General features: G+C 48.0%; 1 protein-coding gene across 2 annotated transcripts in view; it reads right to left on the bottom strand.

Annotated features, from left to right (window-relative positions):
• Positions 1-20,371, bottom strand: part of Stpg1 (sperm tail PG-rich repeat containing 1) — a 45,106-nt gene that overhangs the window by 18,486 nt on the left and 6,249 nt on the right. Inside the window, exons 2-6 of one of the 2 annotated variants that reach the window (XM_021160575.2) lie at positions 18,266-18,504; positions 15,569-15,700; positions 13,732-13,850; positions 6,737-6,838; positions 2,373-2,543 (exon numbers count right to left, since the gene is read on the bottom strand). In XM_021160575.2, coding sequence (XP_021016234.1) covers positions 2,373-2,543; positions 6,737-6,838; positions 13,732-13,850; positions 15,569-15,656 — 480 coding nt within the window. In that variant the 5' untranslated portion in view covers positions 15,657-15,700; positions 18,266-18,504. The remainder of the gene's footprint in view (positions 1-2,372; positions 2,544-6,736; positions 6,839-13,731; positions 13,851-15,568; positions 15,701-18,265; positions 18,505-20,371) is intronic. The other variant, XM_021160574.2, reaches the window with a different exon arrangement.

Below are 20,371 nucleotides of genomic sequence, written 5' to 3'. Positions count from 1 at the left end.
CACCATGTGGTTGCTGGGATTTGAACTCTGGACCTTTGGAAGAGCAGTCGGGTGCTCTTACCCACTGAGCCATCTCACCAGCCCCTCTCTCTCCTCTTTCTCTTTCTCTCCCCCTTCTCTCTGTCTCTCTCTTTCTCCTTGGTCTGTCTGTCTGTCTGTCTCTGTCTTTCTTTCTCCTTGGTCTCTCTGTCTGTCTGTCTGTCTCTGTCCCTCTCTCTCCTGTCTCTGCCTCTGTCTCTCTCAGTCTCTCCTCTCTCTGTGTGTGTGTGTCTCTCTCTCTCTCCTCTCTCTTGGTCTCTCTGTCTCTCCTCTCTGTCTCTCCCTCTGCATATGTGTATGTGGTGTTCCTGTATATGTACGAGTGTGTGGAAACACTAAGCTGGGAAACTGAAGGCAGGTATACCTCCACACTCTCCCCATACACATCTTAGCATCTCCTACTGTGAGCCGGAATCAGGCGATCCATTAAATACAGTGTTCTGTTAGGAATGAATGCAAGGACTTTGTGATTCGAGGTCCAGCTGACTCTGCCCATGCAAACCCCTGCTGCCACCATCACGTGGTCATCATTAGAGTCCAGCTATTCCAGGGGGAACATTCTAGAACAGCATGACCAAGAGAGTATCCACATTCAACCCTGGAAACTTGACTGATCCAAACGTAAGGCAGGCTGCATAGAGCAGATACACACCAGACTGCAAAGGTGCCCCTTGAGATGGCTCATTAGTAACCTTATATCATCTATGTGTGGTTGGTGTCAAAACAAGGACATCTTGGATCTGCTGGGTTAAGTGAGCTATATTACCAAGTTAATTTCACCTGTTCCTTTTTAGCTCTGTACACTGCTACTAGAAATTTCTAGGGCTGGTGAGATGGCTCAGTGGGTAAGAGCACCCGACTGCTTTTCCGAAGGTCCAAAGTTCAAATCCCAGCAACCACATGGTGGCTCACAACCACCCATAATGAGATCTGACTCCCTCTTCTGGAGTGTCTGAAGACAGCTACAGTGTACTTACATATCAATAAATAAATCTTTAAAAAAAAAAAGAAATTTCTAAATGATACAGCTGTCCTCCATCAATTTGCTACTGCCAAGTCCTAACCTGGTAGCTCCCCTCTCCCTGCTACCGCCCTGTCCTCCGCTCTGAGCACGTTACAGTTGACCAGCTTACTCACACAGAATAGGCAGAAGCCATGTAGATAATGGTGACTTACAGAACGTCGTCTTTCAAGAGAGGCCCTCAAGAATGAGGTATCTGAGAGCAGGCTTTTGAAATACAGCCCTTCGCCAAGTTCACCAGAATTCTGTGTGGACCACACCCTGACTTCAGAGCTCTCACGTGGGTTTGTGGTCTGCCTGACTTTCCCCCACAGCCTCCCAAGACAAATGTCATTGATTTTATTTTACAGTTGTGGCGCCACAGACCCCATGACTAACCAAGGACAGCTCCCCCGCTCCCCTGAGGGCTATTGCGCAGGCCTTTGTGCCAGGTGCTGTTCTCATTCCTTAACCTAGGTTCTCCTACTGAGTATCTTCATCAAATCTGGTAGACAAACACATGTACCCCCCCCCATTCTACAGATCAACAAACTGAGTCTTGAAAAGACTGGTGGGGCATAGGCAAGGCACAGATAGTGGCAAAATGGAGACCTGAGCCCAAACTTCCTGCAGGTACCCTTTCCCACCCACCCTATTCTGCCTAGAGCACTAATGTTAACACACACACACTAGAGCTTGTGTGCACGTGAACACACTTAGACACTTGCTCCCTCACACACATTTGAGTTCACCTGTAGATACACACACACACACACACACACACACACACACACCATTCCAGACACCTTTCATCTCAACACTGAGGAGACAGAGACAGGTAGCGATCTCTGCTCATTCGAGGCCAGCTTTGACTACACGGGAAGTTCCAGGACAGTGAAAGTTACATAGTGAGAACCTGTCTCACAACCAAAGCCAGCAGCATCAGGAACATTGGCAACTTTCAGATAATAAAAGGAAGCTGGGTTTTATCTTATCAAATTCTAAAAAGTAAAGGAATAATGTCAGTGGCTGAAGCAGTACGTATGTATATACCTGCTATGCCAGGGGACAATCGCATCCCTGACAGACTAGTCTACACAGGGGTGAGTGGGAGAAGCGGGCTCCTTGCAGCCCCTGCTGCCCACCATCGTTACCCACGATTCAGATTCTCGTAACCACGGTCACCCCGCCCCTGCCCCAGCATGCTCATAAATGCTCACTGTCTGACCTCTGGTGTTAAAATCCTGTTTCCCCATGCCTCGCGCCCCTCCCTGCCCCGTTGGCAGCCCACCCTCTCCACACAGACACTGGACAAGGGCAGCGGTGACCTTACATAGTAATGGTTCGGGGCAGGGGTTTCAGATTTTTCCACTTTCATGAAGCTTGGCAGCTGGAACATGCTGGAACAGGAATTGCTGAAGTCCTTCTTGGAAGCCAAGTCTGGCCGGATGGTATACGCGTTGGCAGCGGGATTTTTAGAAATGATGGGGCCCAGCCGGGCACACTGAGGAAGAAGAGGGGGATTAGCATTGCCAAGCGACCCAGGGGCCGGGAAAGACAGGTCAAAAGGTCCCTGCCCCTGGTCCATTGTTGTTTGTTTGTTTGCTTGTTTGTCTGATTATTTGTTGATACAGGGCCTCAGTCCGTAGCCCAAGCTGACCTAGAGCTCACTGTATGTAGCTCAGGCTAGCCTCAGCCTTACAGTAGGCTAGCCTCAGCCTTGCAGCCTTCCTGCTGCCTCGCTTTGGGAGTGCCAGGGTGTGGGGCACTAGCCACCATGCCCAGCTCATAAGCGTGTTTTTCCTTAAGAGGCGAGACCGTAGCAGGTGCCAGGGGTAATCAGACCTCGAGCTTTGAGGGCTCAATCTTGGGAAATGCAAGTTCAGACCCGTTCCAACTTCTGTAAACTAACTCAAAGTATTCGTCACCTGTTTGGGACCTGGAAAGAGTGACTTTCCTGGCATCACATTTTCACAGTGTCCTGTGCCCCACCACTACGCCCGTCTCATCAGCTGTGGGGTGTCTCCTGAGACAGGAAAGGTGAGACTGCTCCCCATGGCGTTCTCAGGGAGCTGCTTCAGGGAGGGACAGGGAGGCTCAGAGAAGGCCACTTGCTCATGCCTCCTCTCCCTACTGTGTTTTTGCCGGGTGTAGTGGCACACACGTGTGGTTCAGGATTCAGGAGGCAGAGACAGGGTGACTGCAAATTTGAGGCCAGCCTGAGCTACACAGTGAGACACTGTCTCAAAAATAATAAATAAATAAATAAATAAATAAATATCACCCAGACCAACAGCAAATAAACATCAATAAAACCCTAAAAGATTTATGTTTCAACAGAACTGATCCCATCCCTTCCGGGAGAGCACAGTAAAGTATTTTCGGTTCAAAAACAAACACAATTCGTGTTTGCCAAATGAATGGGGGCAAAAGTCACAGAAACTTGAAGATAACATCTCTTTGCCCTATGACAGCGTGGCAGGTATTAGAGTCTGATAAAACAAGAACATTCCCATGGCTTTACAGTGAAAGGCTCGGGAACGCTGCCGTGGGGATTCTCCATTCCGTGGAGGTTAATAGCCATACAGGCACAGGGGAGAGGGCTGGTGGGGGTGGCTCTCCACGGTGGTATGAGGGTAGGAGTTGTTCGGCAGAAGCCGGGCTGTGCTAGTCTGATTCTAACCCAGGTTCAAACCCGAGCTCTGGTTGCGGCGCTCCCCAGTGTTCTCAGCAGCAAAGACTAGGCCGGCAGCAGCCTTTGGTTTTTAGCCAATCCTTTACCAAGAAACTCAACTCTGCTAGTAAAGTGGTGTGGGACCTACATGTTCATTCAGCCAGGCAGTCTGCCTCCACCTGGTGACCAAAAGCAGCCATGGCATCCAAAAGAGAGGTCAGCGGGCTCGGCCCTAGAGAAATTGCTAGCGTTTCTTTCCCATCCTGGTGTCTTTCATGCCTTCAGAGATCTATTGCTTTTATGTTTGGGGGGTTGGGTGGGGTGTTCTAGAAACTTCCCGGTGATGCCGAGTTCTCTGAGGCACCATAACAGGGTTAGTGTTGGCAGTGCCCACTCCCCTACATTTCTCTGCCAGGCCTGTGGTCTCCACGCAGCCCCATGCTGCCACTGGGGAACTTCTCCCAACACATACGAACTCCACTGTGCAGTGGCAACCCAGAAAGGCCACCAAAGTCCCCACCCATCTGCCTCATTTAGCTTCCTGGTTGTAGAAGATTCTAGAATAAAAACTCGGAGTGCCTTAATGAGGTGGGTGCTTTATATCATTTGAACTTTGAGGGATGACAAAAGTTTGGGTGTTGTCCCCCTGACAGTCATGAGGAAGTGTGTAGAGTTTATAAGCCCACGGACATTTCGGGGTGGCCTCACCCTGAACACATTCCTCCAGGGCTCTTATGATCTCCCTCTGAGGCGGGAGGCTTGAATTCCCTGAGTCTCCGGATCCGGAAGTGGGGGAAAGGCTCTCTGTCTCTCATTGAGGTTGGACAGTGTGGGCTGCAGCCAGGTATTACAAACCCTTAGGACCCCCGTCCCAAGGACAAAGGAACTCACGCATTTACAAGTATAAGGCTGGGGCTCAGACATCCTAGCACTTCAGGAGAGGGCCTGGACTCTATTCCTGGCACCCACAACAAGCATCCAGTTTCTAGGGACCTGGTGCCCTCTGCTGGCCTCTGCAGGTATCTGCAACTCCTGTGTGCCTTAGCTTCTCCGTCCCTCCCCCCACTCAACACACATAATTAAAAACAAACCTTATATGTAAAACAAGAAATATAAAGCTGAATCTTAGGGCCATCAAGGGGAGAGACGTCCCCCATCTCCTTTCTTCTGGGTCATTTTTTTTTAAGAGGTGAAAGGCCTGATTGGATTGTGTAACACTCTGATCTCCCAGGGCCTTCTCTACTGGGTGAAGAGTTAGTTAAACCACTCAAAAGTCATGGCCAGTGAAGCCTGGCAGAGTCCTGATCCACTGGGCACTAATCCAGACCCTTCATGGTAGGGTGGTATTGCACAGTCTGGCAGAGGAGTTCTCAGAGAGAAGCCAGGCGCTTTGGGCAGTCTGAAGGGTGACTCTGGTACTGACAGAGCTAGCTCCTGCTTGTTTACACTGCTCAGCAATTTCAAAGTCTTGCTCACTGCAATTCGCTCAGAGCCTCCAGGGAGTCTCTGAGGCAACTGGTATGTTGAAGGGTGGCGTGCTTGAGGTCACATTCGGGCTCCAAGGCTGAGTCAGGATTAGGTCCCCAGGCCTGTGGCCAATGTTCTGGGCGTTGTGACGTGGCACCTGGATGGTTGCTTTGGGGTCTTTTTCTCCTGACGTGGACCTAAAGGCCTGGCTATCCTGTGACTTTGCTGAGGGCTCTGAGACCATGAGCCTTCACTCCAAAGTCAGTTTGCTCCGGAACATTCCCCACTGCCAACCAACCCAACCCCCAGTGAGAGGTGGCTGCGTTTGGTGGGCCCTAAATGGTCCCTTTGTGTGAGATTAATAAGAAAATGATCCCTGGTGTCAGGCATTGTATCCATCTATGTAAGAATTGCCCCAGCTTTTACAGGGACAGGCAGGCACACGCTTTCTATTGATGTCAGTCTCTGGCCCTGCTTTCGCCGACGCTGCTCCACCTCAGGCAATGTTGCTCTGGCTTGGCTCTTTCCCTCCCTTGCTTCCCTTAAGGCTGAGGCTGTAGCTTAGTGGTTAGAGCCTTGAGTGCCATCCTCTGCTTACACACCAAAACAGAAGGCAGAAGAACACAGTCTTCACTCACGTCTGCTCAGGGTCAGGGCTGGTGCATTTCTATGTTTGACTGCAAGAGTCCTCGACAAAGATGGGAGTCCCAGGAAGGAAGAGAAAGATTCCCATGTCTCAGGCCCCATGTGTGTGTGGTCTCTTGCCCCAATTTCTCTCTCTCTCCCTCTCCCTCTCTCTCTCTCTCTGAGACTGTGTGTTCTCCCTCTATCTCTCTCTCTCTCTGTGTCTCTCTGTCTCTCTCTGTGTATGCCTGTCTGTCTCCCTTGCTCTGTGTATCTGCCTCTCTGTCACTGTGCCTGTCTGTCTGTCTGTCTGTCTGTCTCTGTCTCTCTGTGTGCACATGTGTGTGTGCACGTGTCTGTCTGTCTTTCTGTGTGTCTCTCTGTTTCTCTGTCTCTCTCTTTACTGTGAGGGAGTAATATCTATGCCCTGAGTCCAGTGTAGAGAATGTGGAGGTCAGAGGTCAGCTCTCTCCTACCATGTGGATCTCAGCAATCCAGCTCTGGCCATCGGCTTTGGCAGAGCCATCTAACTGTACTCCTAGGGTTGTTTGTATTTTGTTTTTTGTTTGTTTTTTTCATCCAAATTCCCAATGATTTGAACAACCCAGTTATATGAAGCAAGTGTTAAAAATCATTTTCCTTGCAGGGAAAGCCACAGCAGTTTTCCCGGCATGCCTCAAAGCCTTGGGAAGACACCTGCTTCTTTCGCTGGACAGCTAAGGCCTAGTTTTTCTTCCTACCTTGTCCACACGCATCCATGGAGACACCCGGCGTAAGGTCACAGGGTCAGATTTACCTTTGTGAAATCACAGGAAGTGGCTGCTGTCTTAATCAGGACAGGGATGGTTGGAGAGAAAGGAACAGCTGCCCAACGTGTCATTATGCAGCGAACAGGGGAAATTACTGACCGGTCAACGCCCCGGGGCTCTCACCGTGGAGGGAAAAGTGCAGGTTCCTCTCTTGGAAAGAGAGGCACTGTTGAACACTGGAGACTGGTGGATGACATTGTAGAACCCAGGGCCCGGGATGTCATCCTGAGAAGGACAAGAATGCAGTGTCACTGGGCATGGCAACTTCAGCATGCTTTTCCACCAGTCTTCCATCCATTAGCGCTAAGCCTCCCTCTAATCCTACAAAGCAGGCTCCACCATAACAGAGGTGACAGCCTGGCTTCACAGTTCTCTCACTTGCCCAATCTCTACCTCAGTGACCAACGGGAGGGGCTGGAGTTCTAACTCAGGCCGGGTCTCCCAAAGCCCTTGCTCTTTCCACAGAGGTGCCATCTGAGTTCGACGGCAACAGTGCTTTGGGGAGATTTTGGTTTTTGTGTCATTAGGGAAATGTACTGGTGTGCATGTCAGCCTTCTTGGACTGGGGCAGCCAAGCCTGAGGTGAGGGGAGGGTGACCGATTTTATGGTAACCACACCCCACCTGACTCAGCTTCCTCCTGAGGCCTCTAAGAAGGGAAATTGGGGAGTGTTTCTGTTTATAAAGCAAAAGGAAACAAAAACAATCTTCATTCCAGACGAGGCCATCTTGAACTTGGAGACAAAATGAGGCACCCATGGGGCCTGAGGGTACCTTGAAGTTGGGGTACTGGGGAGCAGGCAGCAGAAGCTGTGCTCACAGCCAGCGCAAGCTACGTGAGCTTCCAGAAGCTTCCAGCTCCTTTCTGGTGCTCGTTACTAAGGGGATAGCAGTGTTGACAAAAGCCTGGGGAGCAGGTGACACGAAATGAGGAGATGCTTCATCGTCGCACAGGGCTTCCTGGTCCTGCCCGCTGCTGGGAGCTGTTCAAGGCTAATCTCATTTTCACCACCACCCAACAAGGAAGGGATTACAGTCCCTGTTTCACCAAGGAGGCACATGCAGATGAACTTGTCCAAAGTCCAAATGCTGACTACACGGCGAGGGCTCTCGGAAGTGGGCCTGTCACCAAAGCTACCTAAAAATCCAGAAGCCAGGCATGTGGGGGGCCACAGCAGCAAGCAGTAAGCCCTGAGTGCAGAGCTTGCTAGCGCCACTCTGTAAAGCCAAAGACATCCTAACTCCCCTGTCCTGGCTGCCTCATTCAGGCAGGGAGCTTGATGGACACTGGTGCCTTCCAGAACTTTCCAATCTGAAAAGTGGGGACAGAGTGACTGGAGTTGACTATAAAGAAGAGAGGCAAAGTTGCTGTTAGCAAGCTCTTAGAACAGATGTGTGGCACACACACACACACACCACAAACACATATACACAAACAGATACACTCATACACACACATACACTCATACACACATGTACATATATATACTCACACATACACACATACCACACACATACACTCACACACATATGTACATATATATACTCACACACATATACATACCACATACACACAGGTGACACACACACAGGTGAGACATACACACATACACACACACATATATATATATATATATACACACACACATATATATATACACACACAGAGAATGAGACATACACATGCACACACATACACAACTCACATACACACTGACACACACATATACACACCTACACACACAGGTGACACATGCACACAAGTGAGACATACATACATATACTCACAAACACATATAAATACACACGTTCATACCACACACACACACACACACACACACACACACACACGGCCAGTAGTGAGAAGAAGAGCAGAGGGCTCAGCTTCCCAGGCCAAGAGTCAGGAGCAAGATACTGCAGGCAGGTCAGTTTCCCAGGGCGCAGTTTGCACACTTTTCCCCAGTAGCACACTGAGACATTACAATGACCGGCTCGCTGAGAAGACAGGATCAAAAGGGAGATAGATGTCCTAATGTTGCACAACGGGCAAAGACCTAGCCAGTCTCGGGATAGAGTCTTCTAACCATGGACACCAACTGCCTCTCAGATGAGATTGAGAGGATAAAGGAAACGCCCTTCCCCAGGGTTGTGAATTGGACAGTCTGTTCTCAGTGCTGCTCAGCTCCACCATCTTCAGTGAGTCTCCTCACTGGGCCTTAGTCTCCTTATCTATAAACCTGAGGTGCTGGGATGCTAGTGAGGTTCCAGGTCCCCATCTGCAGCAGGAGTTGTCGTGTCACTAGTCACAATGCTGATGTGTAAATGCTTTGCCTGCTCGTATGGATGTGGAACACGTGTGTGCCTGCATGCCCATGGAGACCAGAGAAAGGAATTGGATCCTCTGGGGCTGGAGTTATAAACAGTTGTGAGCTGCCAGGTAGACACTAGGAATTGAACCCAGGTCCTCTGCAAGAGCAAGCGCTCTAACTGCTAAACTATCTCTCCAGCCCCTGATATGTGACCTCACAGGTGCAAGTGGGCAGGGAAGACACCTCTCTCTCTCCTCTCTCCCTCTCTCCCTCTCTCCTCTCTCTCTCTCTCTCACTCTCGCTCCTGGTTTCTCTGCACAGGGCCGCTGCTCTGTCTCCACCTACCCAGTTAAATTAGAATCACGAACAACAACTAACTGGGTTTGCTTAAGTATAGCCCATGAAGTATTTGGGGCATACTTGTGCTAAAAATAATGACCTATTTGCAATTCTAATGTATCTAAGCACCTGTATTTGTCTTTGCTGAATCTGACTTTACTGAGCATCCATCAGCTGGGTGGGTCAGACTGCAAAACAGCTACGGTCCAGGGCAGATGGGAATAGGGCTGTCACCGTTTAGCCTGTGGGAAAGCAATTTACTCTCCACGAAGGTCCAAGAGAGAGTCTTTGGGGTTGAAGCATGCTGGAGCTGGCCTGTGACGGGGGCCATTTAAAACCCTGACCGTGGTCATCGAAATCGGCTGCTGCAGGAATGTTTACAGTGGAGAAAGCAGCGGAGGCTCCAGTGGAGGGAAGAGCTGGATTTCCTTCTCATTATCAGGCCCCAAAACAACCAGGGGGCTCCACAGGTACAGAGAAAGAACCCCCGTGCAGAGGGCCCCTGGGAAGCTGCCAGAAGTGGGGCAGGACCCAGCCATCCTCTCGATCTCTTAGATGAGACACCACAGAAGGCAAAAACCAAATAACCCGAGTAGAAGTAACTGCCCACCACTGCCGCAGAGCCTCGGAGCCAGGGCCACCTGCGGGCACGGGACTGAGCAAGCGATGGATGGCAGACGTGTCCCCCTCCTCTCAGCCAGCACACACCATCGGTGACACTTGGTGGAGCAGCACCTAGAGCACCCATTGGACTGGCAGTCTCTGCAGGTGTGAGGAGTGGCAGATGACCCCTGTCCACCTGACCTTGGGATGGGCCTGAAGAGGTCACGAGGGAGCTGGCATGCAGACCCCGGGCCTGGGTATCTTCCCAGTCTTGTCCAGGGAGGTGGGACTGTAGAGCCTAGAGCCAGGCTTCCTACCTACTGTGGTTTCCATCTAATATCACGAATTCCGAGTTCCTCTAACCTTAAACGGTTTCATCGCATTTAAATCCTGGCTTCTGCCTGGCAGGGTAGGTCTCCTGTATAACTACCAGCTTAGTTGGCTGGCCAGTTTGTTTCTGACGTGTTTTTCTATGTCCCTGGCTGGTCTTCAAATTCACTATATGAGCAAGGATGAGCGTGAGTGGCTGACTGCCCTGCCTTAGCCTCCCAAGTGCTGGAATTGCCGCTCAATTTCATCGTGCATTTTACGAGCTACCCTATGGGTGCTGGGAATCGAGCCCAGGTCTTGTATGAGGGCCACAAATGCTCTAAACCACTGAGTCATTTCTCCAGTCCTTGGAACTTAAGTTCCCTCCCCACCCCCACCCCACAACCCAAAAGACACAGTGTCCCTGTTCTACCAGCGTGTGTTCATTCACGTGGAAGGCATCAAGTTTGGCATCCTGCAATCTCCCCCCGGCCCCCCCCCCCAGGAAGAGCTGATCCAGCGTAACATCCTAATTGTTAAGGGGAAGAAGCAGATACAGGCGGGGCCCTTACAGCTGCTTAGCTTGGTAAGCTGAGTATGACGGAACAGAAGCTGGGTGACAGGGAAGGAAGTGTCCAGGGGGCTGTGTCACCTAGCGCCATGTCCCCTTGTGAATGCTAAGTTAGCTACATGTTTGTAACCAATCATAAAGTTTACTCCTAGCAATCCAAATGGCCGATTTAGACACACGCCTGTGCTGGACCCTCATCCTCCCCGTGGCGAGATTCTTGTGGGTAGTGACACAAGCCTTTGATCCCAGCACTCGGAAGGCAGGGACAGGTGGATCTCTGTGAGTTCCAGGCCAGCCTGGTCTACAGAGCGAGTTCTAGGAAGGCCAGCGCTACACAGAGAAACCCTGCCTCAAAACAAAAGTCTGAGGGGGACATGTGAGCCATAGCTTGAGAGCAGAGTTCAGGGGACAAGCTAAGAGAGTCAGCTAAGAGAGTCAGTTCTGGAAGTGGGTACCTTTAACACACACACCACACACACACACACACACACACACACACACACACACACACCACACACCAGCGACCACACTGGCACTGCAGGAGTGGGATATCTTTACAGGAAATGTGAACTGGGCTTGGGGTTCAGCTGCAGCAGAGGTGAGTGCCTGCCTCAGAGGGTGTCATGTTAAAGCAGGGCTAAGTGGGTCACTGCTCCAAGGTGAGCAGCTGATCGGGTGTGGGCTCGGCCCAGGGCGTGTGTGGCTCCTGTCTTAAGCAGGGGAGGTTTCAAATCTGTTGTTAACTCGCGTTGCCTCACTAAATTACTGGGTGATGCCGCGCAGGCGCGTTGCTTCTCTGTGTTCATTTCCCCCCCCAGGAAAAATGAGATGGGCACGGATCGAGGAAGGAGTGGGTTCTTTGTGCCTAGGACTTGGGGATTATATAACGCCTCGGTAATTACACAATTCCCACTCTCAACTTCGCAGACGAGGGAATCGAGGCCGCAAAGGACAAGTGGCCACTCTCAAAGGCTCCTGGGTGAGGGAACACTGGGATCTCTGTAGAGGTGCCATGCTTCTGCAAAAATACAAAATAAAAAATGCTTTCAAAGGCATCGGTGAAAGGCTTCCCGTCAAGTGGATGCCACCGCACTGGAAAATTTGGAACCATACTTCTGAGTGGTTTCCGCCTGTATCTGGTGCTACCCTGCAGTTCCGGCTGGAGGCCACGCTGTCACCCATGGGCAGGAGACAAGATAGGATCCCACGGGGTACTTTCAGCTCCTGGATCAGAGCTTGCCATGTGGGATGGAGCCCGGAGAACTTGTTACCCTCCCTGGAGATCAGTCTGTCTTGCCAAGGTCGGTCCAGAAGCATGCTGGCTTTCATCAACCAAATTTACAGCCTTGAAGGCCACAAAGGCAGGCGTGGCTCGGTGTGGAAACAGTGAGAGGTTTTGGGTTGAGGCCTAATTCTTTCGACGTTGATTCAGCAAATATTTATTTAGAGCCTCTCTTATGTGGCAAACCCGGGGCTGCACGGCCCAGGGTGGGTCACTTAGCCTCCCTAAGCCTCAGTTTCCTCTTATGTTAAATGAAGACACTAAACCCTCTTCTTTTAGTATTGTTCTGGGGGAGCGGCGATACGATCTAAAAATGCTTTACCACATACTAGGGATTGGTTGGTGACAGCTACTATTCTTTTTATTGGAAACTGAGCTGCAAACACCCTGGACGTGGGCAACTTACACACTGTCATTAAAGCAGACCAATGGGGACCCGCACTGCAAGTGGGGAAAGAGCCTGACAGTTACAATACAGAGAAACTAGAGAAAAAAGAAAGAGAAAGAAAGGAGGAAACAAAGAAAGAGTGAAAGAAAAGAAGAAAGAAAGAAAAATGCCAGAATAAGTTTTTATCATCGTGAAGAAAGCCACCTGTGATTTTTAAAGTGTGTGTGTGTGTGTTTGTGTGTGTGCTGTGCTACTTAGGGCCAGCTTCATAGAATCCTGAGGTAATCAGTTTAAAAGGACGAAATCTGCTCTATATTTGAGATCCAGCTCACAACGGAAGAGCCAGGCCTGGGGCTGCGGGCCTTGCCAGGGCCCCTCACTGGTATACCTCACCGGTGTTCCAGGTTCTCCCGCCCCTCCCCCGCTGCCTTCTGGGGGAGGTGGGAGGTTGACGCCACCTGCAGACTGCTGCAGGAGGTAACCAGGAATGCTTACTGTCGGGGGTTCTACTTAAAAGCAGGAGGGATGTGGAGAGAAGACGCTAGGGATTCCTTGAGTTGCTACTGCCCCCTTGTGGTGAGAAATGAGAAGACCAAAGCTCAGGAATAAGTTAAATAAAGGCCTGCCAGAAAACACCCAGAGCTTTCAGGGCTTGGAGATCTGGAGAAAAGGGGGTTGGATGGAGACAGCACAAATATATTATTATTTTTTAATTGCATGTATGTATGTATTTGTGTGTACATACCATGATATACACGAGGAGGTCAGAGGACAACTATTAAAGGAGTTGGCCTCTCTCAACTAAGTGGGTTCAAGGCTAAGCCATCTTACCAGCCCCCTGTAATAGTAATCAGGTACTGTTTAAGGAATCTTTTAAACAGAGGAGCTCATTACTAACACAACTATAAGTTTATTAGAGACTTGTTTTCTCACATGTTATCTGGGGGAATTATGTCATTCCCTCCGATGGATCAGAGAGGGGTGGGTTTTGTCTTCGGCTATACATACATAGGTTTGGAAGAGTTTGTATTTTTATTCTTTTCAACATAAAGATGATTTTGGCTACAGGGTGTGGAGGCAGATTTCAATTCCGGTATACAGATGACTAAGGAAAGGGGACCGAGTACAAAGCTGGCCAGGCTACCCAGCAAGACCCTGAGTTATGTTTCCAAAGCATATATTATATATAAAATCCTGAGGTGATGAATCCCCAACACAAGGATGGTACAGGCCCTCGGGTGATACTGCCCCCTGCTGTCCATAGAGAAACACAACAGCTAAACCCAAGCAAAGAATTTTGAAGGCAACTGTCATTTACCTTTATGCTATAAAATCTCCTGGCTTGGCTGTTAAATCCCTTTTTTTCTGATTCTGGGATTATTGACGTCCTGTGTCTATAAGGGATGGAGGACTGAGTTGGGTATGCAGCCGTAAAACCTAGACAACAACAAAAAGATATCCATCAGCGCCCGCGAGGAGACAGGAAAACTGTGGAGTCATACTAGGCTGGGAATGTAGCACGGCTGGTAGATAGCGCATGCGCATGCCCCCCTGGTTCCATACTGCGTTCAGGTAGTGGAGGCAGGGGGATTAGAAGAAAGTCAAGGTCACCTTTGGCTAAGTACAAGACCAGGCTGGAATAGGCAGTCCCTCCCAGGGAGATACAACCTTTCCTTTGGTTTAGTTTTCTCCGGGATGCTGGCTAGAACCAGAGGATGCTTATATTGGTGGATGAGGCTTCCTTCCTCTTTCTCCACAGCCCCCCTTCCCCGCGTGTGGCTGTCTGATGACACGGAGCTGAACTCCACCGACAGTGTGGTGCTTTCTTCTTTTCTCCCTTCTCTTGGCAGCTGTTTAAATTTACAGCTTTGCTCTGTTTTCTTTTCTTTCCTCTTTAAAACTCTAATAAAACTATCCTCTTTGAATTAAAAACATTCAATACAGGGTCAAAGGATGGCGCAGTGGGGCAAGGGCTCTTGTTGCCGGGGCTGGTGTGCTGAATTCAGTCCCCAAGATCTCCATGGCGGAAGGAGAGAACTAATCCCCCCAAAAGTTGTTCTGTGTCTTCCACATGTGCTCCACAGCATGCAGGTACAAAATAAAGAAGTATTATTTTGGAAAATTAAAATAGAGACTGAAAAGATGGCTCCAAGGTTAAGAGCACAGGCTGCCCTTCCAGAGGACCCAGGTTCGATTCCCAGCACCTACATGACAGCTCACAGCCATCTGTAACTAAAGTTCCAGGGGAATCCAAAACCCTCTTCTGGCCTCTTCAACCACTGCATGCACATGATGTGCAGACCCAAATATATAAAAATAAAATAAATGTTTTAAAATTAAAATATTTAATACAAAAAGTGAACAAATAAAGAATAGGCAGATAGGGCAGACAGTAAATCTCAAACGGACAGACTTACACTCAAAACAGTCATAACCACATTAAATGTTAATGGTCTATACACATTTCAGTTAGAAGACAGGGATTGTCAGACTGGGCAAGAAAAAAAAAAAAGGACCCAACTGCATGCTGCCTCCAAAAAAAAAAAAAAAAATGCATTTCAACTACAGAGTTGGAAAAAAAAAAGTTAAAAGAAACTTGCAATAAGAACTTAGTTGTTGCTGGGCGGTGGTGGCGCACACCTTTAATCCTAACACTTGGGAGGCAGAGGCAGGGCGATTTCTGTGTTCAAGGCCAGCCTGGTCTACATACAGAGTGAGTTCCAGGATAGCCAGGCCAGGACTACACAGAGAAACCCTGTCTTGAAAAACCAAAAAAAAAAAAACAAAAAACAAAAAAAACAAAAAACAAAAAAACCCAACAACAAAAACCAAACCAAAACAAAACAAAAACCCAACCTAGATGTCAAAAATAAAGTAAGCAAGACCAGTTACACATTTAAAACTGAAGAACACGTTCTGGCTGGACAGATAAAAACAGCATGTTGGTTTTTGCTGTTGTTGAAGGGTCAGCCCTCACCCCCACCCCCTCAATTCCCATTCATCCTTTCTAATGGTTTCTTCCCATCTACACGCTAGGGTCAGCAATCCATGGGATATACTCCCAAAGGATGGATTTGTGGTTAGTGCCAGGATTTACTAACCGCTGCATGTCTGCTCTCAGGTACTGGAGTGGACATGCTGTCATCTAAATTCACCTTTCTGAACTCTGTCGGCGTGCTTCTTAGGTTTGTCAAGGTCTGCCCTCAGGACAACGGTGTCCAAGTTAGCAAATTTCTGGGACATGTTCCGTCTGTTTGAGAACCACAGCCTCGCGTCCTTCTAAATACCTGAAATAAGAGGTGGCATTTGTAGGGGCCATTTTACCCTGTGGGCGGCTCTGTAAGGGTTAGGGTGTGGGACAGATGTCCACCAACTGCTGGGAAGCCCCAGACTTCAAGTACACAGAAGTGCCAGAATTTAAGGAGGCCACCCAAGGTCACCATCACTGCTGGACTGTGGAGGCTTTAGATCATATTTTCATTATTGACTTACTTAGTTTGGCGGAGATATAATTTACATACAGTTCAATTCATCAGCGGTAAAGGTATGCGTCTTGACAGTGGGTACAGCTGGGTCATATGCCACCATGACTAAGACATTAAGGTTATCTGTATGCCACAAAGTTGGCATGCGCTTTTGCAGGCATTTCCCTCGGGGAACTGGTTTCTGCCGGTTTCCGTGCTTCCTGTCACAATGGCTGCCCTTCTACAATGTGGCACAAATGTGACCATCAGCTGATCGAGTGCTACTGACCCAGTCCTCGTGGGGCTGGAGAGACAGCTCAGTGGTGAAGAGCATCCACTGCTTTTGCAAAGGGCTTCTGTTCACTTTCCAATGGCCTACACACAAAGGAGTTCAGAATGCCTAGAACTCCAGCGTCTGAGAATCAGATGCCCTTTTCTGGCCTCCACAGGCACCTGCACACTTCATATGAGTAAACACACACACACACACAACCTAGAAAGAAAAGGTTACTTGTTTGTTGTTGTTGTTTTAAAAATACTTCCTAGATTTTGATTGGTATTGCATCAAAAATTCCATGAGAATATCTTAGCTTCGTTGAGTGTTGAGAGCCACTAATCTGGCAGATCTCCTGTTTATTCTGATATATTTGCATTTCTCAGCAGCAGCTTGTACTTATGAATGTATCGCTATTACACATCTCTGTGGGCCCCTGTGAGAGAGCGGCACCCATGTGCCACGGTGTACTCGTGAAGGTCAGAGGACAGCCTTGGGTATTAGACCCCGCCTTTCCCCTTGCTTGCTGTGTCTGGCTTTTCATGGGTTCAGAGGATCCTAATTCAGGTTCCCGTTGGACACTGCCTTATGAGCCATCTCCCCATCCCAACGTAGACTTTCTTAAACACAACCCTAGGGGGTTCATATTCCTATGTCACGAAAATGGACTCTTTTAAAAGTCTTGACATGAGAATTGGTGCTGGAGACTGGAGCCAGGGCCGTGGATGATACCAGGCAAGCAGTCTGCCCCTGAAATGCTTCCCCAGCCGTCTGTTTCCAATTCTCCATTTCTGGTGATTTTTATATATTGATCCTGTTGTTCTCCAACTTAGCCCTGTTTTTTCAGTTCTAAAAGCTTCACTGTAGATTAGGAATTCTAATAGAGATAAACATACATACATACATACATACATACATACATACATACATACATAAAAGACCGGGCTTATTCCATCCCTTTCTAATGTATGGCCATTACTTTCTTCCCTTGGAACATTGCAATGCCCGGGGCACATCCTGAAGGTAGCTGACAAGAGCAGATATTTATCTTAATACCAGCTTGAGTAGGGATACGCAGCCCTTCTGCATAAAGTCTGATGCTAGTTACAAGGGTGGTGTTGTTGTTGTTAGGTTAGTTGAATTTGGAGACAAGGTCTCCTTATATATTAATAATCCAGGCTGGCCTAGAACCTGTGACCCTCCTACCACAACCTCCTGAGTGCGGGGAATGAAGGTGTATGCCACCACATTTGGTTCTAGGAAGTTTTTCTTTTCTTTTTTTTTTTATAGAAGATATTTTTCATTTTTAATTCTAATTTCCTACAACTCTTTTTCTTGTGTAGTACCAGATATTGAATTTTATGGAACACTTCATCTTTGTTTGTACACATGACCCTGTCAGTATTCTTTGCGGGTATATTAACTGATTTACCATAATTAAAATATTTTTTAAATCTAGAATTTCTGTAATTAGTGCTACTTTGACTGCAATGTAGACTTCCAGACCTATGTACATGACTACCAAATGGTGTGAGGCCCCGACTTAGAGCGTTTCTCCCTGGGAGGTAAAGCCCCTAAAACATTCCCCCAAGCTTGTTTTCCCTGATCTCTAAAAATACAGCCAGAAAGAAGCTCTTTGTTCTCTATAGCCAGCAAAAAGCCTTTTTGTTTCTATACTTTAAAACCAGAGATGCAATAATTGTAATTTTACCAAGGACACCCTGCAGAGAAGAGCTGTAGCCCAACTCCTCCCAATTCCTCACTTTTCCTTTAAAAGCTCCCTACTGTTACCGCTGGGGGTCGAACTCCCCTGCCCTGCTGGCCCAAGGAGTTCATCCTCAGCTAGCTGATAATAAAACCTCTTGCAGTTTGCATCAGGTGTGGTTTTCTCTCTGGTCATTGGGGTGCCTGCCAGCTCATCCTGGGACTTGAGCGGAGGCCCAGCTTCGGGAGTCTTACAATGATAGCTTTCTTCTATTTTTTTTTTTAAATGTCCTTGCTTTTTGTTTCATAAAATGAGTTTAAAAGTATGTATTTCTTTTTTCCACTACTTCTCCATTTGTGTGTCTGGGCATGCACATTTGGGGGTCCAAAGGCAATTTGAGGGGACTCACTTTCTTCTTTCACCGTATGGTTCCCAGGAATTGAACTCAGGTCACCAGATTGGCAGCAAGCACTGCTGAGCCATCTTGTCGACCCTGCTTCTCTTTTTACTTCCTAGTACTGGCATTATCCTCAAAGTGTTTGCTTAGGACTCAAATCATTTCTTCTTTCCATTCAGATGAAGCCAAGGCCTGATGTTCAGGGAAGGTTCTTGGCGATACATTGCGTGACCTAATGCTGTCAGCTTCTCCTGGAGAATAAGCACATTTCAAAGAAACATCTCCGTTTCACTGCCAAGAGGTTCATTAGCATAACCTTGTTGATAATGTTCCGTGTTGCCCTGGCTTGTTTGGGGGCAGGGTCCCACTAGGTAGCTTTACTATGCAGGGCAGCCCGCCTGTGCCCCAAGCTCTGGGTTTAAGCGTGTGCATCACCACACCTGGCCAAACTGTCCTTTTAATATCTGCAGAGCTGGCCTTCCTTTACTCCCTGTACTAACAATTTACACTTTATAGACTTTCGTTGACAGGCCTGCTAGGGCTCTACCAACCATCTTTTCAAAAGCAAACAGCTTTTCCATGTCCTTTCTTCCCGTGAGTTCCACATGCTATTTTTAACTCTTAGGAGAAAGCCTGGGCCACTAAGCTCCGACTTCTCTTACCACTTAGAATAAAACCAATATTTTAACCTTAAATAGGTCCAGAGGTACCGTCTTAATGGCGCCTCATATATTTTGATGCGTTTCGTTTTTATTTTCCTCTCGGTTTACACCATTAACCCTTGTCACTTCTTTTTGAAACATGGAGGTCGGGTAATTAATTTCCAAGCCGCTGGGGGAATTTCCCAGACTTCTTCCTGTGGTTGGTTTTGAGTTTTCCTATGTGGTTGGCTAGAGTTTTGCACACTCGCCAGCCTGATGGACTGCTCAGTGTTGGTGTTCAGGCCTTTTATGCCCCGGTTTCCCACGCAGTGCTGAGGGATGTGCTGGCGGCCCCTGGGCGGCATCACTGCTGACTCTTCTTTATTTCCAGAACTCTCCCTTGTGTTCCATGTATGTTGAAGCACGGTTAGGGATGCCTGCACACATGTGATCTATAGGTACTTTTGAAATGCCTCTCTCTAGCTCTGGTAATATTCCTGTTCTGTCTTATTAATATTTCTTACAATAGTTCTTATTAATGTCCCCTCCAGCTGTCTTTTGATTACTATTAATATCTATACCCCTTCCTGGCCTTTTTTTTGTGTTAAAGATAGTTTTTTTTTCTTTCTTTCATTTTTTTTTAGTTAAAGATAGTTTTTTTTCTTTCTTTCATTTTTTTTAAAGATTTATTTATCATTATATCTAAGTACACTGTAGCTGTCTTCAGATGCACCAGAAGAGGACGTCAGATCGCATTACAGATGGTTGTGAGCCACCATGTGGTTGTTGGGATTTGAACTCAGGACCTTCAGAAGAGCAGTCAGTGCTCTTAACCACTAAGCCATCTCTCCAGCCCCTCATTTAAAAAAAAAAAAAACAAAAAAAACAAAACAAAAAAAAAAAACTGGGCATCAAACCCAGGACCATGCAGTAAGCTATAACCCCAGCCCTAAATGTGGTTCCCTGTTGTTTTGATTCTGAAGTCTGAACTTGGGACTAGGAGCATGCTAGACACCAGCTCTGCCCCCACGTTGCATCCCCACCTCCTGGCCCCCACGGTTATAGACAGGTTCACTGTAATTCTTACCCTCCTTCCTCTGCAAGCATTGTGCTTTTTCTTGTCTTGTTTGAGGAGCTGTTTTGCTATTTGAGACAGGGGCATCGCTGTGTAGTCCTAGCTGATCTGGAACTCTTTTTATGTAGACTAGGTTGGCCTTGAACTCACAGAGGTTTTGTTTTGTTTTGTTTTAGAGACAATAAGCTATGTAGCCCAGGCTAGCCTTGAACTTGCCTCACTTTCTCCAGTCATGGGTTTTAAAGAGTGAATCACAACAGCTTCCACCTACTTTTTTTTTTTTTTTGGTCTTGTTTGAGGCAGGGTCTCACTACATAGCCCTGGCTGTCCTGAAACTCACTATGTAGTCCAGGCTAGCCTCAAACTCCCCTCTGCCTCACTATGCCTCCTGAGAGCTGAGAT

Source organism: Mus caroli, chromosome 4, assembly GCF_900094665.2.
Source record: "Mus caroli chromosome 4, CAROLI_EIJ_v1.1, whole genome shotgun sequence".
In the NCBI taxonomy this organism is placed as follows: Eukaryota; Metazoa; Chordata; class Mammalia; order Rodentia; family Muridae; genus Mus; species Mus caroli.
Note: the sequence above shows the minus strand (reverse complement) of the source record. Positions and strands in the feature narration are given on the sequence as shown.